The sequence below is a fragment of the Austrofundulus limnaeus genome, unplaced genomic scaffold (genome assembly GCF_001266775.1).
Source record: "Austrofundulus limnaeus strain Quisiro unplaced genomic scaffold, Austrofundulus_limnaeus-1.0 Scaffold435, whole genome shotgun sequence".
In the NCBI taxonomy this organism is placed as follows: Eukaryota; Metazoa; Chordata; class Actinopteri; order Cyprinodontiformes; family Rivulidae; genus Austrofundulus; species Austrofundulus limnaeus.
Window position 1 is genome coordinate 39,325 of NW_013952837.1, and position 17,781 is coordinate 57,105.

A 17,781-nucleotide genomic window follows, 5' to 3' on the forward strand; every position below is an offset into this window, starting at 1 on the left:
ACAGGCCAGCGGTCATTCCTTCAGGGATGAAGATGTTCTCATCCTTGATAGAGAGGAACGGTGGTTTGAGAGAGGAGTAAAGGAAGCCATTTTGTAAAAAAAACAAACATCTGTTGTTAAAAAGGAGTGGAGGCTTCCATGTCCAGTAGCCCCCCTATTACAATGCCGATATTGCAAGTATGACTCAGCCCTCTGTGAACAATAGGGAAAAACTGGGTCATAACAACTGTTAAGCTGATGGCCCTCTTTTGCACGTGAACAAACGGTTTTAATTGTCATTTTTAATCTTGTTTGTCTAACATGTGCAAGAACTGCTGAAAAGAACCCGTCCAGAGGACCTACTCAACTTTTTTTAGATTTCTGTTCTGTGTCCTGTCTTCCCTCCCCGGTCTGTGCATTGTGCTATTTACTCCAGCTGTGTTGGTTTGATTCTCGGAGCTCATCTGTGTTTTGATTTTTATCAGTATATTTGCTGCCTTACCAGCTTCAGTCCGTTAAATAAAACTTGATTATTTCTGTATCTTCAAGTGTTTTGGCGTACTATTTACTGTTGTATGAGAACAAGTGGAAAATGAAGAGAAAAATCCACAGTTTCCTACTAAACCTGTCAACAACATAAGCATCTCAAACTATTAAGCAAAAACACTTTGTAGCAATCACCACAATTTACTCAGATAACAGAAGAACATAAAACATTGCTTTATTGTTGTTGGCAAGTGCATATAATGTTTTTCAATGTCTCCCATAAATGAACAAAGTGAACCTATTGGGAAAGGTGAATTATATAATATTTTGTCATTATTTTTTAAATTCTCAGCAAATGGTAAAGCCATGCATGAGCTAAAGTACCTCTCAGTATTTATGAATGCAGTCCTGACATATACTTTTAGCAGCTAAAAGACCTTGAAAAGTAAAACTATTTGATGATGATCTTAACAGCACAATTAACTGACTGTGTTCAAGACTACAAATCTAACTGCGCTACGCTCATGTTTGTCAGTGTTTCATGTTAAGTATCTCTGTAGCAGCTCAGGGATGCAGATTTTTTTTCTAAAGCACATAAACCAGAGTGCTCTAAATACATTGAATGACCTTGTCAATGTGCCAGGTTCAGAGGTCCTGTGATTTTGCTCTGATAAACCTTTGTCAAATTGCTCATGGATTTCAAATCCAGCTTCAGATCTGTTTAACACAGTAACAGGACGGGTGATGTTAACTCACTGGGACAAGGCTTACCAGCTGTTCCCTCCCTCTGGAGGTGGGTGAGCCCGGGCTGATGGGTGGAGCAGGGTGGGCGGGAATGACTGGGAAATGAGAGGATTCTCTTAGCTTAGGACAGAAGGGCACAGCGTTAGGGTGGCAGGGATTCTGAGCTCAAAAGATGGTTAGAAACATAACAGAGGACTGAATATTCCACGACACACCTCCGCAGAGACCGGAGCATTCTTTAAATGTTAATTTTCTTTTATTTTACCTTACCTACCACAACTGGAGTTTAAAGGTTTGGATCATCTATATATATGGGTTGCTGAGAAGACACCTGGGACAGGTAGCAGATGATGGCCGTGGCTTTGGATGCAGTGTGGGTGAGGGTGAAGAACGTCTGCAAACAGAATGGTCTCCTCATCCTCTCAGTGCTGGCTGTGGTCATTGGCTGTCTTTTGGGCTTCTTCCTGAGGACACGGCGTCTCTCTGAGCAGGTCAGTCTGTCTCTTCCCCTTAAACCGAGCGTGACGTCACACAAAAACGACGACACACGACACCTCTCAAGCCAACACAGCATCATAAAAATGTGTTTGCATGTTTCCTTTTACACTGGTATTATCGTATTGAATTCCAAGGATTCAGGTCATCTCTTAATCTTTTACCTTCCCAGCAGTTAGCATGTTGTGTACCAACAGATACGGCTCACGACTGGGGTTAGAGTGCCAGAATCATTTGGTTTGCTCTATATTTTGGTTTAAAAGCAACCAAAATTAGCTCAACATAAACCAGGTGCCATGAAAATTTAATCAAGCTCAAAATATTTTGAATAAAGGAAAAAAACAAACATTGACATTATTTTGAAAAGACACCCAGTCACACAGTTATGTAGCCTGGCCCTTGCCTTCGCAGCTTCGCTCAATTCTAGTTTCCCTTCACTGCTCCGTCTGGGACTTCTCCCATAGACAAGGATTTCACTGGCAGATTTTTAGCCGGGCCAATCAGAGAACCTCAATTTTCTGTGCAGTGTCTGCTTGTAGTTTATTTTACCTGGGCCAATCAGCAAACAGAAGGCAGAGTTTTGAACGACGTTGATTTCCTGCGCAGTGTCTGCTTGTAGTTTATTTTACCTGGGCCAATCAGCAAACAGAAGGCAGAGTTTTGAATGACGTTGATGTTCTGCGCATTGTCTGCTAGTTATTTAAGCATACGCAGTGGAGGAAGTGAATGAAGCCAGTCTGTGTTGATAAGACTTCCAAATTAAATGAAATTTGTCTGACAAAGCAGCAGCTCTCATTTACAGCCGTCTCGTTCGGCTCGGTACTTTTCTCCTCTCAGTAGGGTTGTTTACAGCTCACGCGATTTCCGGTTAGCTTCTTAGCTTAGCCTCCTTCACAGCGACAACACACACATGCTTCAGCAGAGGCCACGCCTCCTGCAAGAAACGCTTCTCTATGCAACAAGTCCAGACCCTTTCACACTAGTATTATTACCACACACATACACACATGTATTATCTCTCATTCAAGCTGTCAGGTGGTTTAGTGTTGGGTGTGCATGCTTTTAATAGTATTTGTGTGTGATATCTTAATAGTATGTGTGTGCAACTGTTGTATTGTGTGCATGCTTTTATTTGTATGCGTGTGTGATATTTTAATAGTATGTATAAGCAAATATAGTCTTGTGAGTGTGTGTGAGAGTCTAGTGTGTGAGAGAGAGAAGATAGTTTACATCCTACCAGGCGCCCGAAAGGAAAGGGTCTGGTTTTAACCAGGCTAATAGTTATGTGGCGCCAAGTGTTAAATAAAATGTTAGAAAATGTCACTAACACATTTCCAATATTTAGCTCACTTTCTGAGTGCAAAAATCTTAGTTAAATTTCCACTAACATTTTATTATTAGCTTACTGTTCTTACATTTTGCTAAATTTTTTGCTAAATGGTAAATCTAATAGTTAAAAAGTATACATAAATAGTAAATACTAAATCTAAATGTATAAATCTTAATATAAAAGTTAAGTCTTAAATGTTGAAGTTTACATTTAAGTGTTTCCGAATGGAATGCAGCCTTTGGTGTTGGTGCTCAGCTCTTGTTATGACATCATCATCCTGAGACAAAAGTGATCGCTAACACTGCTAATGCACCAATGCTGCGGCTAATGCTATCACTGCTAATACTGGTAGTGCTGCTAATACTGCTAATGCAACGCTTCCCTACAAGACATGAAACCTGCAGTTGTGGTCGGTACTGTGCTGTACTTTAAACTGCCGGATCTCAGGTACCATCCACATTGTTTTCAATGAACACATTTTAAATTTAGATTTTAAATGCCCTGTGATGGAATTGCGACCTGTCCAGGGTGTACCCCACCCCTCGCACTGTGATTGCTGAATATGGGCACCAGTGACCCACGTGACCCTGAAAGAAAGAAGCGTGTGCAGAAAATGGATGGATGTATTTTAAATGCCATCTTCAGCAGCATTAGCAGTGTAAAGGCCACCACATACTGGGGTTTTCCTGTTTTTCTTCTGTTGGTAAATCCACAACACAAACAGCTTTTATGACATTATTTAAAACATTAAATATATTATATAAACTGTAAAATATTAATAATAATCTTGTTAATATTATAATTAATAGTTTAATTTCTACATCATTGGTCCTTTTTTTCTCCTCTGTCACTATATACAGTAATGGTAAATCCAGACTCTTGACCATTTTGCGTTAGCCCTTAGCTTCACCAGCCGATCACAAGTCACATGGTTTCTGAGCATTCTAGCTGTTACATGTGATATTACGGAGTTCAGATCTTACATCATATCATCAAAATATGGATGGATGCTCATTTTGCTTTATTTTATTATTTGTTTGTTTGTTTGTTCTTCGTGACAAGTGAGACGTTGCCTTTCCTGGCATCTCTGTCAGATATAAACCCGTGTCAGTCCCAACTCTTTCTTCACTTTAACCTTCTTCCACAACCTGTGTGACACTGGAGGCATCTGAACAACACAGGGGAGCACCTGCATCCAAAATATAACCGGATGAGCTAATGAGTAATATAAAACTTATTCAGAAATCAAATGACAGATTTTTGAGTGCTCGTACTTTCTCAAATCATCCATGTCAAAAACATCTACTTCTGATCAGAATGTCTTGGTTCCTCTAAAATCACAGCCCTCAAACTCCCAGGCCTCTGTAGAGGAGCAAAGCTATGAAATGGAACCACTCATGAGGAAAAATAACCAGCTAAATATTTTATGTTCCTTTTAAGAAATTGTAACATCCATCCATCCGTCCATTTTCTGTACACGCTTATTCCTTTCAGGGTCGCGTGGGTCACTGGTGCCCATTTCCAGCAGTCACAGTGCGAGGGGCGGGGGTACTACATAAATAATTCAAATCCAAACCTGATCATTTCTGGTGCAAACCTCTATTTCTAGCAGACAAAACTTTCTTTCAGTGTCTGAAATCTGTTCAGCTTGTTGTTGTACTTTTTATGAAACAAAAATATATGATTTGTTGAAATGAGCTGCAAAATGTGGAAAGTCTTATTTATATTGGGATAAAAATGACAGGATACAGCTACCTAAAATATTAGCTTAAGAGGAGTTTTTGTTTAAAGAAACATCCTATTCTTGAGGTCTGTTGAGATACTTCAATCACATCACACAGATTAGAAACCTGTTAATTTAGGCTACCTGGCTACTTTAATTTGTCATCTCTGACCTGTCCAGGATTTGAGAGCTGGAGTCTGAACATCAAGTTGTTTCCTCATTGTTGTTAATATGATTAAAGTGAATCATTACAGAAAAACAAAACTGTTGTTCAAATGTTCATAAAGAGAATTGAGAATATGTGCTTTAAAACTGCACAGACAAGGAAAGGATTTGAGGGTTTTTATATTTCAATAGGAACAAAACACGTTCATAGTCAAGTGTCCGCAACATTTTACCAACTGTGTAGTTTAGACAATAAAAATAAATTATGCGTTTTCAATTTACCGCAATAAAAGCTTGAACATAATGGAAACTTCCATTTATTGCATTTTAATCACTGCAGAAATCTCCAGTGAATACTGAACAGTTCCATTTATCGTCTGACTGTGTTTCTCGGCATTAAAAAGAAAACCAAGATGACGTTCTGTAAATACAGTTTTAACATTTGGTCCCTGATTGTTCTGCTCTTCCTGCGTCTCCACGAACAGACGCAGGCCTTTCTTTTCCACCAGCGCTGTAGCTAAAGCCCTGTCCTGTTCACTAAAACACCTAAAAATAGTCTGTGGCTCCTTTACTCGCACAATAGGGGATTACAATCCAATCAAACAAATGCTTGCTGTATAACCCTGCATCAACTAAAAGTGCCTGTCGGTGTGATTTATCACAAAGGAAGCAGAAGGAAGGTCTTTGTGTTTTCAAAGGACTTGTAGACGCTCTGATCCTTCTGTATTTGTGAGACATGAGCTAAGAAGTGAAGTATCACAGCTGTCAGTCATATATTGTGTGTCTTAGTGAGTTTATTTATTTATTTATTTTTTGCCTGATCAGCTTATGAAGCCACCTGTTGAGTTGAGGACAAGGTGAGACAGGAGGACAGTGTAACAGGAAGTGCAAACTGAGCTCTATAGGGTTGGGCAGCATTGCTCATTTTTATACCGTGTTATACGGTACTACAGGGGGGTAAATCATCATAATTTCTCCCTCTGACCTCCCACAGCACTTTCAACATAGCACAGCTCATATATATATCACATATTGGGCATATAAACAACAATAATAAGATAGTTGTTGTAAATTAACGTGTCAGAGTTGTTTTGGGTGATGGGTCGGAGGAGGAAAACCTTTATTTTCTCATTAACTACTGAGATGGAAAGAAGGCGTGAACATCGGTTGATTGTTCATGTGGTCAATAGGATCAGATCCAGCTGCTCATCAAAGCTGTGCATCTTGTTAAAGGGATCCTTGATTAGTTGAAACATTAGACTTTATTTGATAAACATATATTTTAACTGTAAAATAAAGACTGTAAAAATACTGTAGGCTGTTCAGTTTTTATCATTTTTAAACTAAAAGTTTAAAAATATACTACAGGGACGGGGCCATTTTATTTACACGCAAAGCATTCTGGGTAAATGATGACATCAACTAGGTCATCGGTGCAAGGCGAGCTATATCCACCCTGAAGGTTAATCTTGGACAATATCTGATGATCGACTCTTTTAAATGAAACCAGAGAGCGTTGACAGAGAGGAGAAGGTAGAAATGACTCAGCCTGTAACTGAAAATATAGATGGAGGACAACAGAGCTGCTTCATGGAAGAAGAACCTCAGCTTAGCCTGTTAACTTTAGCGTTAGCCCTGATGCTATCACCATAAATATGTATTAGCTCAAAGCTACACATTCTCCTCTCGTCACTGAGGTCCTCCATCCACATGACAGAGAGGGGAACGCAAAAATGGCTCAGCTGTAACTGAAAATATGGATGGAGGACCAGTTTAGCTTGTTTGTCGTGCTAGTGCTGAGCTAATACATATAAGGCAATATAACATCAGCATTAGCGCAAAAGCTAACAGGCTAAGCTGAGGTTSTTCTTCCATGAAGCAGCTCTGTTGTCCTCCATCCATATTTTCAGTTMCAGGCTGAGTCATTTCTACCTTCTCCTCTCTGTCAACGCTCTCTGGTTTCATTTAAAAGAGTCGATCATCAGATATTGTCCAAGATTAACCTTCAGGGTGGATATAGCTCGCTAGCAGCCTCGCACTGATGACCTAGTTGATGTCATCATTTACCCAGAATGCTTTGCGTGTAAATAAAATGGCTCCGTCCGTGTTAAAATATATTTTTAAAAATTTACAAAACTACACAACCTACAGTATTTTTACAGTCTTTATTTTACAGTTAAAATATATGTTTATCAAATAAAGTCTAATGTTACAACTAATCAAGGATCCCGTTAAATTTAACAACTGTCTTCAGAGAATCCTTTTCAGAGGTGCATGAAAATCAGAAAATATGCAGGTTTTTCTTCTGCTGTGAGAACGTACTCACGTCCACGAAAACAGTTTCAGTCAACAGAATTGAGCTAAAAGGTACTGAAATACACCTAAATACACTGAAATATGACTCCATTCAATTTGTTGAAACTCAGGGACATTTGTACTTTTATGGTTTAATGCTGAACAATGAAAGTGAACCACTTTAACTTAATATACCACTCCACAGTTGATCCAAACAATCTCAGTCTGGTGTAAATTGTAAAGTTTCCTGTTTTTGTCACCTGTGGATGTAAGCACACATCTGTGACTGCACACTGAGGGGCAGCTGAGGGGCAGAGCACTCGTGTGAATTGTCTAAGGAGCACCGGTGTCAGAGCAGCAGATGAATTCAGAACAAGTCACCTGTAAAGCTTCCTGGTGTCAACGAGGTGCAGACATAGACACATGGCCATAAATAGCTGCTCACTGAATTCTGAGGGTTGTGAGGAACACTGGGACTAGTTTGAGAGAAAAGCTAGCTCACAGGTCTTTGATCACGTTCAAAACCTTGTTCTGATCAGAAATGTCACTGAAAGGACATGCAAAATCCACTTTTTTAGCCGTTAAATGCATTTCGTTGTGTACTTAGAGTGCAAAAAAGTTTAATTTAGTTTCTCCCGGATAGATAGACTATAGATATCTTTAGATTCTGTTTTGATCATATTTTACAACCCATTCAGTTTTCTTTATGTTCTATAACATTTTCTGAACTATTACTTCAACTTATTTGTGACAGAACTTCTAAATATGGTCTGGACTTACCAACTACAGTTTGGTGGTCTTCATTCTCCTCCCTGGGTCAGACTCTGGCTCCAACATGTGAGGGTGGATGGACAAGTCTTCTGTTGTTGACATCTTTTAATTATTTTCAATAAAAAGTCTTTGTGCCACTATATAATCTTAATCTATCAAACTAGAATGAACCAGCCTGGAAACTGGAGGGGGCGGGGAGCGAAGCCCCTTGTTTAAAGAGACAGCCTCAAAATAAGTTGATCTGAGACACACCTCAGACAGGGGGTGAAAGAGGGGCTTTTGGAGATACAATAAGGAAGAATTCAGACCAACGCATTGCAGTTCCACTTTATATAGACCCCAATTGAAGGATTTAAATGTGGGAAAGAAGCATTTAAAAGCATTGTGTGTCCTCTGACGTGGTTGTGATTCTGTGGCTCACAGGACATTCAGGAGTCTCACTCATGATTGCTGTTCTCCACCTTACAGTGAGATGCTACCTTTAATCACTCACCTGATCTGTTTATTTTCATGTAGACATTTTTTAGGAGATTTTGTCAAATCCTTTTTTATTAAACAAGTAATAAAAATAGTTGCTTTTGACGTTAGTGTCTATTTACTTCTGAGCTGAGATCATCTAAGAAAACAATCCATTTCCTTTGTGTCAAAACAAAATTTGAGCAACAAGAAAGACATGTTTATTTGTATGATCTATGAACAGCAGAATGGATGAGTCTCTGAGGTATTCATGTGATGAAGCTGCTCGTTTGGAAGCACGGTTGGCTTATTGCCATTATTCATAAAAATGGGACAAACTTTTTAAAAAATGGTGTTTTGCCTCTGAGATGGTAATAAATTCTAAATTGTTCTGGAAACCTAGAAAGATGGCACAGCAGCAAGTTGTTGATCTTTTTAGTGATAGTGCTGGACATGCAAGGATGAAAGTTCTTAGTAGTTATACCTAAAGCAGGATGTGGCTGTACTGATTCATGGCAGAGAAGTCACAAAACATCTACAGAGATCTTAATACAGGGCTGAACTTCCAGGTTACCTGAGTAAAGACTGAATTTAAACGAGAGCTCGCTTTGTTCTGGAACAACAGTTGCCTGCTTGGGAACTAAATTGCATCATAAAAGAAGCTTGAACATTTCTGAGAAATGTTGAGAGTTGTGCTGATGCAGATGCTGCACCACATTCAAACATAACCTTTAAAAAAAAGCAACAACAACAAAAAGAAGAAAGAAATCCAAACTTCTTTGAAGATCCAAGGGATTTTTATCCGAACACTGACTGCATGACTGTTTCATGCTGAGCTGCGTCCCTCTAACAAGGAAACTGTCAGATTTTGTGTTGCATGGCAATTTGCACTTCAAATTTGTTTTGTTGTATTTTTTTTCTTTCGTTTTGTTTTACAAAAATGTGGCATGAGATACACTAAATAATACTGTTAGATTGAGCTTGTGGCAAACCAGCTGGTTCTGAGGAGGTGAAAGGAAAGAAAATAAATCAAAAAAGAAAATGCTGCCTAAATGAGAGGAAATTTCCAACTTAATGGATCTTTTTTTGGCTGCAGTGAAAGAAAACCTGATGTTTCAACTTTTCAAACAGCTAAAATATGGGTGGAAACTGTAGCTCATTGGAAAATGGTACACTGAAGCATTTTTAAAAATCTGTATCGTTGCAGAACAGTTCATTTGTTTCTGAGAGCTGATCAGGAAGAAATAAACTTCTCTGTTTCAGCTGTGTGAATCTTTGTCTGCTGTACTTTTTAGTATGGAGCTCTGCATTAATGTAAAGATGGTCTCTGTGGGATTCTGACTGACACATGACAGGACATGGAAGTGTTTGTTTCTATTTTGCATCTTTCTCAGAAAGAATTTATGCATTTTTTCACAACAAATACATTTTTTTACTAACAGAATGATGAATAAAAAAAAACAAGAAGTAATTAGGGGTGTAGGATTTCTTGAGATATTGTGCGTTGATCACCATGCCAGATGTTGTGTTCTTTAGTTTGTTCTAAAAAGTAGTTTTGGAGCTGGACAAGGATTAGTGCGTAACAGTCACACACACAAAAAAAAGCACTAATATGGCCATTTGTTAAATTTTCCCAAATCCAGTAAAATTTTCACAAATCCCAAACTTGGGTTTAAATATTCTGCTATAAATGTAGATTAAACCAGTCTTGAATGATATTTTAGTTGTTAAACTAAAGCAGATTAAAAATGCTCAAGGTTGTGAGAAATTAGGTGTAATCACCCTTTAGCCATTTCCCAAATTGGAAGCTACAATCAGAAACCAACTTCAGCTGTGTGACTGTCAGTTCTTATAAATGATGGTTCACAGCTGAAATAATAAACAAACCTGAACTAGACAGAAAAGCATGAATCCATGAGAAAGTTTCTACAAGCTTCCTATTTGAATTACCGTAACTTTGCGAGAGTTTGTGCCATCAGAAAAAATTCTGACTGTTTCTGATAGCTAAGCAGTTGCTTTTTATGTATTTATTACCATAACTTCACCCTCGCTGCTGGAAGATGCCCGTGAAAAACTCTCTGTCTCCCTCCTCCTCGCTCCTCTTGAAACAGCTTGGAAGCACAAACAGATCAGCTGTCAGTGACGTAATCGCACCATCCCACTCCTGGAGGAGAAGCATTCAGCGGGAAAACTGGCCTCATTTTGATCTGAGGCTTTAGCCCTGGAAGTCTAACCACACGCCTGGTCTGCAGCACTTTTCCTGACCTTAGACCTGTACAGGTCCTGGATCGAGACAAAGTCAGTCCCCATGATCCTCTCTGCAGATCTGATTGTTCATTACAGTCTGGAAGTGTCTGTTTTGTGGATGAGACAAACCACACAGGGCTGTCTGTGTAGAAAACAGACTGTGTAGAAGATGACCAGCAGCAGGTGGCAGGTTGTTGTTGCAGGAAGAACAGTCTGTGCTGGGCCTTTTTCTGAGCAGGGTCTGTGTGTGAGGACGTTATATATTGCATCATATCTGTTGACTCAAAATCATATCATGAAAGACTTAGTAATATTGAGAAACATTGAATTGCCATCCAAATATATTTCATAAATCTGCTGATTTAAACTCCTAACAGTTTCTGGAAACTCTAAAGTTCAAACATTTTGTTCCTCTTTGAGTGCCTCTGGACCTACCCGTTGGATGATCCTGGTTTCCACACCTTCTCCTTTGACACCTCGGGTATATCCTGGTGGATCACATTCAACAGGCCCCTTCATTGTCCATTTTTTAAACTCATCTGAAAATGTATTTTTAGTCCTTGGCCTTCAACCCATAATTTTACTTAAAGGGGCTATATCACGTAAAATCAACTTTTTTGAGTTTTATATCATATTATAATGTTATCCTCTCATCAAAAAGTAAGTAAAATTTTATATATGTAGCGCCTTTCACAGATATAAATGCACAAGGTGCTGTACAAACAGTTAAGAATGCCCATTCAAGAAGACACAACATGACAAACATGGGGGAACAGGTGAACAGGCCATGCAGCAACAGAGACAGTTGCGCTACTTTTAACAGCTTGCTAGAAATACACAAGAGGAAAGTTGAGTGAAAAAAATGCTCTGGTCCTATGTTTATATCAGAAACACAGGGTCATGTGCACAAAAAAAAAATGACTCGTGAGAGAGCAGACAGCCTGAGGGAGGAGGGTACGTGCTAGGACCCAACCCTGGTCACCACCAGAGTCCAGAGTCACATGATGCTATCGTCTCCTGCTCGTTTAGCCAGAGTTCAGAGTTTCTCTTCCTCGGCCTTGGGTTCCAGAGCCAGGATCAGCACGGGTGATGGGGGTGGGAAGGGATCAAGCCTTTGATGACGTTCCATCCCGTGGAGTTTCAGATAATGTGCCCGTCAAGGCCGTTCCGCTGGGAGCCAATAGATAAATCCAATTTGTTTTGGAACAAAGCAGCCTTGATATTTTCTGCTGCTTTTAAAATGTCTTAACGGCATCTCTGAAGTGGCGAAAACAAGAAAAAAAAACAATCAGCAGAATTTGTTGTCTTCCTCACCTCTCACCATCTGAAGCTTCACGCAGGTGTAATCCTTACATGCCAGAGGCTCGCTCCTGAGCTGCAATCCTCATCAGAATCACATCCAGTTTGTGATAAATTTCTCTCAGCTGAGAGTCTGTGTGCTTCCAGCCTGGCAGAATCCTTCAAGTGTGCCCGACAGCTCCTCAAAGGCCCGAACCACTGTCAGGGTCGCTTCCACTTTTTGATAAACCTGGAACCCTCCTCCGCTGATCAACAGGAATCCAGGTATCATAAATCCAAATATATATAAATCTTCCACATCTTTGATGGAAAGTGATGCCAGGCACATCAGCTTCCGGCCCCATGAAGTGCTGACACGGCCGGCAGTGACCATTCCACCCAGACAGCCACGTTCCCCTCGTTCCAATCTTAATGTGGAAAAAATAGTGTCAATTTCGTACAGAGACCATTTGACCAAATCCATAATACCTTTTGTTTCGGATGGTAGGTGAAAAAAATATTGAAGAGCAAAAGCAGCAAAGCAGGGAAGGGGGGGGGGGGGGGGGGGGGGGGCAGGTTCAGGAGAAAACAAAAGCACGTCCTTCACCTCTGAAGTTTAAGCAGAAAGTCAAAAACATGTCAAGTCTTGCTTTGACTCATTCATGTATGTTTGAGAAATCCTGTGGTGTCCTGAGGCAGCAGGCAGGGGAGCAAAAATGACTGGTTGGGACAAGAACCACATTTTGGGACCAGCTCCTCCTCTGGGCTGTGTCTCCAAGCTGAGCTTCCTCATCACAGAGTAGGTGACTCCTGCAGGCTCTCCACAGCAACAAAGCAAACTGSTGAAACTGAAACTGTCTGCTGAGCTCCCAATACTATTTCTCAGTGCAGTCCTTTTCAGATTCAAAATATCTTTGAGGAAATGTATTGTAGGAAAAATGTGCGTTGTTCAAAATGGTATGTCCGAATAAACAGGATTTCTTAAAACTTTAGTCCCAATCTTCTGACTCCAGTCAGGTACAGCACTCAGCAGGCCTCAGCGTAAGACCATGGGCTGAAAACAAAACAAAAAACAGAGTAGCTCTGCTCTGAGCAAAGACTCTGCAACACACTGACAACTTCTTACTACTATCATAATGAATTGACCTTATAACATTCATCTCTTCCTGGTTACACCTCTGGAGGTGTTACCTTTTACATCAGATGTCAGAACATAACTCATTTTTGTTTAGACTAAAGAAAGAACACAAGATAACACACACACCAACTCTTTGTCTGCTTTAACTTAAAGGCTGAAATGATCAGAAAGTATAAAATACAAAACTGCATCTAATATTCAATTAATCTTTTATAAAATGTCCTTCAGTATTTTCAGATGCCAAGTAAACTACACCAAGCTTCAGGTATCACAGTGCAAACCCACCGACACCCAGACCCACACAGATACAAACACACATGCACGTGTTGAAATGGGTGGGACAGAAGCGGAAGGAGGTTCTTAAAGAGACAGGGACCAATTTCAAGGTGTTTCAAAATGGAAATGATGAGAAGATAAATTTATTTTCTATTTGAACATAAAAGCAGGATTTTAATAACAACTAAAGGTGACATAGATACTTTATTATGGAATAGAATTTAAATATATGCCTGAGAAACACAAATATTGTCCCTTTAAATTTTATTGGTGTTGATTTTATCTGTTTAAATGCATTATTTTATTATGTGTGTTCAGCTTTGTCACTTTACTTTTATGCTTTCTTTGATTTTATTTATCACTGATGTTCAGCACTTTGTTTAAACTCTTGCTGGTGTTAAAGCACTTGATAAATAAAGCTGATGACGATGATGATTTCATAGAAACATGTCAGCTCAAGCTGCAGAAAAAATATAAAAAATCTACTTACCAAATGACAATCGTCTCATGCTGACAAACCATGCAGTTGTAACTAAATTAAAACATGAAATGTCATGTCACACTCAGACAACTCTCAGCTACTACCACTTCAAATGTTGGCTTAATGTCTTTAAAACTGATCAAGTTGGATGTTTTGCTTTGGCTAATGTCCTTTAGCTTTGGTGGCCATTTTAAATAACTGTCTCCACCTTGTTGAGCTATATCACTCACCGATTGATGTTTAATGATTATTTTAGCAAATCAATCATGGGATTGCAGCCCTCTGAATTAAAATCTAACTGAATTGGGAGGTCGTTAGTGTGTAATGAAACACTGATCTTCTGAACAAACCTTGCACCACCTTGTTGAGAGTCATTTTGTCTGTTGTGACGTATTTTCAGAGAGTATATCTGTATTTTCAGAGTATCTGTCAGTGTACAGTTTTATGGCACACGTGTGACATTTTGAAGCAAATGCCTTGGCATCACAGAGACAATGACAGATGTGGTGTCAGACCTGAAAGAGCTTAATGCTGCTGAAACGTGTGAAGTTGTATCGAGGGGCTTCGGGTCTAATTGTACTTTTGTGTGTTTGATCTTCTTGTCCCTCTAGTTTTGGGGCTTTAAAATTAGTCTCTGGTGTGTTCATGCTTACCTGCCTCCACAGTTTGGATGAAATCCCTCGACTGCAGCGACTGCCTGAAAAAGCTGCACGAGATATTAAGTTACATACCATCCTATTTATCAAGGCCAGTTTGATTAGTTTTTTATTAGTTTTTTTTTCTAAACGTTTTTGTGAACCTAAGTTCAAAACCAGTGATTGAATTGCATTAATTGATTTTATGTAACACTATTTTCCTGTTATTACTTTTTGGTGGTCTGTTTCCATTTATTTCAGTGGTCTTTGTGGGTTTTTCTTTCTTTGATAAAAAGGCAAAAACAAGCTTGACCAAGGTGTTTTGTTTAAAACTTGTCCTTTCTATGAATATTAATTTGCATTCTTCTAAGAAACTAAAGTCACCAGGGGCGCCTAAAGGATTTTATTGGAGGGTACGCACAAACCCATCTACCTGACACACACAAATACAGGCCACATGGGCGCAATGCACGTGGCACACAAAAACATCAGCTTGGCACCGCCAGGTCCTGACCGACAGCCACAGGAATGCAACGTGCATCTGTTCCACAGGCCCAAAGCGTGCGCACACATTTGTCCTGCTTTTGACTCGTCACATTACGAAATGTCAAAGAAATAAAATTTAAGAATCGACAGATGTTAGCTATTTAGTGGCTGCAGTTTGCAACATTACCACCTTATTTCTGTCTGCGTCCTTTGCAGGAAGAAGAGAGAGAGGAAGACAGAGATGCAGCATCAGATCAGTCACAATGCGCTGCGGCCGCTGCATTAAAACAATTAAATTGAATAAAAATAGGGCAAGAATTAATGCAGACTGTAGTAGAAACTATGTCAAAATGCAGCGAAACAGAAAAAGGGTGAGGTCAGAGAAAGGTGATATTCAGAGAGGGTTTTTTTTGAAGGGGAACAAGACGTGGAGCGACAAGAAACCCTCAGCTCAGAACACATTTTGCTCAAACTGAAAAAAGGTGACGGTCTGACTGAATCCAGGTGGTTACAGTTACCTGTGGCTGAGAGCTGCTGGGCTCCTGTGGGAGAGGTGTAGCTGTGGAGGTGAAGGCAGAGAGAAGCTTTGTCCGCGGGAGGAGAGATTTCCTGACTCAGGTGCTGTCAGTTACATCCAGGACGAGGCAAAGCGATGACACTTTATTTCCACTCTTCTGTAAACGTTTCTACAAGATTTAACTGTTTAAAAGTCCGCTGACCCATGTTTAGTTAGCTTCACTGCACAGTCAAAGCGCCAGGGCAGCTGCCAAATAAACAAAATAAACTAACTAATCACTTTAATTTCAGACGCATGCACCCACCCCAAGAGACGCACACAGATGAATGTACAGAAAGTTCTGACAAAAGACAATTTCTTATTTTATTTTGTCCACCATTTTTGTAACAATAAAGAGTGAAAAATCATAAAAAAGTTGAAAGCTTATAAAACCATTTTTAACTCAAAGGAAAATCTCAAGGTACGCACAGTGCGTACAGCCGTACACCTGCAGGCGCCACTGAAAGTCACGGCTAATGAATTTATGAATCTGCAGTTCGATGTCTGTAAACTTAGACAATTAAATGAAAGATAAACAGGCCAATCTCTATATTTGACTTGTTTCATTGACAATGCAAAGACCTTATCACATCCATCTTTTTTTAATTACTTCAGTAGAAAAAAGAACTTAACATTAGTTTTCTTTTAATTTCTTCATCATCAATGATGTTTTTAAGTAAAGAGAAAATAGAAAAAGAGGGAAAAGCAAAGAGAAAAGTAATTAGAAAGATTGAAATAGAGATTAGAAGTATATTAAATATACACCAACAAAACACAGGACCAGACACCCAACATTTGTCTACTCACCTAAAAATAAATAGATAAAAACATGGAGGGCATATTTAAAAATATACACATACCCATATATATATAAAGATATACATACAAACATGCCTACATTCATAAATATTGTCAGTATATACACACAGACATATATACACACTCAGTGACCAGTCAGAACCCCCGGATCAGAACACCTGTTTGTGAGCATTTGTGAACATGTGTGTATATACAAGATTTCTCCAATGGAATATTTAATAGTGACTGTGGAGGACCGAGACCCAACCCCCAAGACACGAGGCAGACATAGGGAAGACCAGAGCCCAAGGATCTGAGAAGGATCCCCATCTTTTTGTAATTAAAATAAATGCCTCTAAGAGAAGGACTGTGCTTCTCGTTTCACATAACTTACTTTGTTTCTTTTCAAACATGTAAAATTAAATATCTTTAAGATGAACAGAAAAAACTAAAAACATTTTCTACTCTGAGAAAAGATGGAGTTTTGTGAGTCTTCTCATTGTACATTAGTCAATCAATAAAATCTTACAAATACCCAAAGCTGCAAAGCCTGCCAGTTTATTACCTAAAATACGAGTAAAAATAGTTCAAAGCTTCAGTGTCAATTAACACATTGGACAGAGTGGACGCTTATTAGGACACCTGAAAACTGATTCACCTTCCCTCCAGTGCTGTTTTTGTTCAAAACCATTGTCTCTAGATATTTTTAATTTGCTTCTCAGTCCCAGTCTGATGCGCTCTCTCTTCTCACCTGTGTGTCTCGTGCTGCCAGGAGGTGAAATACTTTCAATTTCCTGGAGAGCTGCTGATGAGGATGCTGAAGATGCTGATTCTTCCTCTCGTTGTATCCAGGTAGTTCATTACTGGATCCATTTGTTTTAACTTGTTATTTCATGAACACTGTGTTTCATATTATCATGATATATTGTGTTGATTTGTTGCAGTGTGGAAAACTTTATTTGAATCTGTGACATATTTGTTATGTTGAACAATCTATTCTTTCTTTAACACACAAGGGAAGCTTTGTTAAAATTAGAAGTCTGAATTAAATGCTCACTTATCTGATTATAACACCTCTTTGTATATAATTGGTTGTAAAAGTCATTAGTTACATGAGGAAAACGTTTGAAGCACCTCTTCTTACCCTGAAGAGAAGCAGTTCATGGATGGATTCACGCATTCATTTCAGGATTAATGAAACAAATCACTGCAGTGTGATCATATGGGTTGACAGTGTAAAGTTTTTATTCACAATGTTTGAAAGTCATCTTTAAAGTTTATTTATCGCCTCAGAGGAATGGATAATACTCCAATGCAGGGGGTCAAATTCACTTACATAAGGGGGCTAAAATTGAAGACTTGGTCCAAGCCAAGGGCCAATTTCTGTCAGCTGTCTGGACTCTCATCCCAAAGATGCCTTTTCCTGCCACTATCTTATTAAT

At 39.2% G+C, this 17,781-nt stretch overlaps 1 protein-coding gene across 1 annotated transcript in view; it reads left to right on the forward strand.

Moving 5' to 3' along the window:
• The first annotated feature begins 1,342 nt into the window (after positions 1-1,342).
• slc1a7b (solute carrier family 1 member 7b) overlaps positions 1,343-17,781 on the forward strand; it is a 50,582-nt gene continuing 34,143 nt past the window's right edge. The window contains exons 1-2 of the mRNA XM_014024684.1: positions 1,343-1,700; positions 17,112-17,191. Of these exons, the coding sequence (XP_013880138.1) occupies positions 1,557-1,700; positions 17,112-17,191 (224 nt within the window). The 5' untranslated portion in view covers positions 1,343-1,556. The remainder of the gene's footprint in view (positions 1,701-17,111; positions 17,192-17,781) is intronic.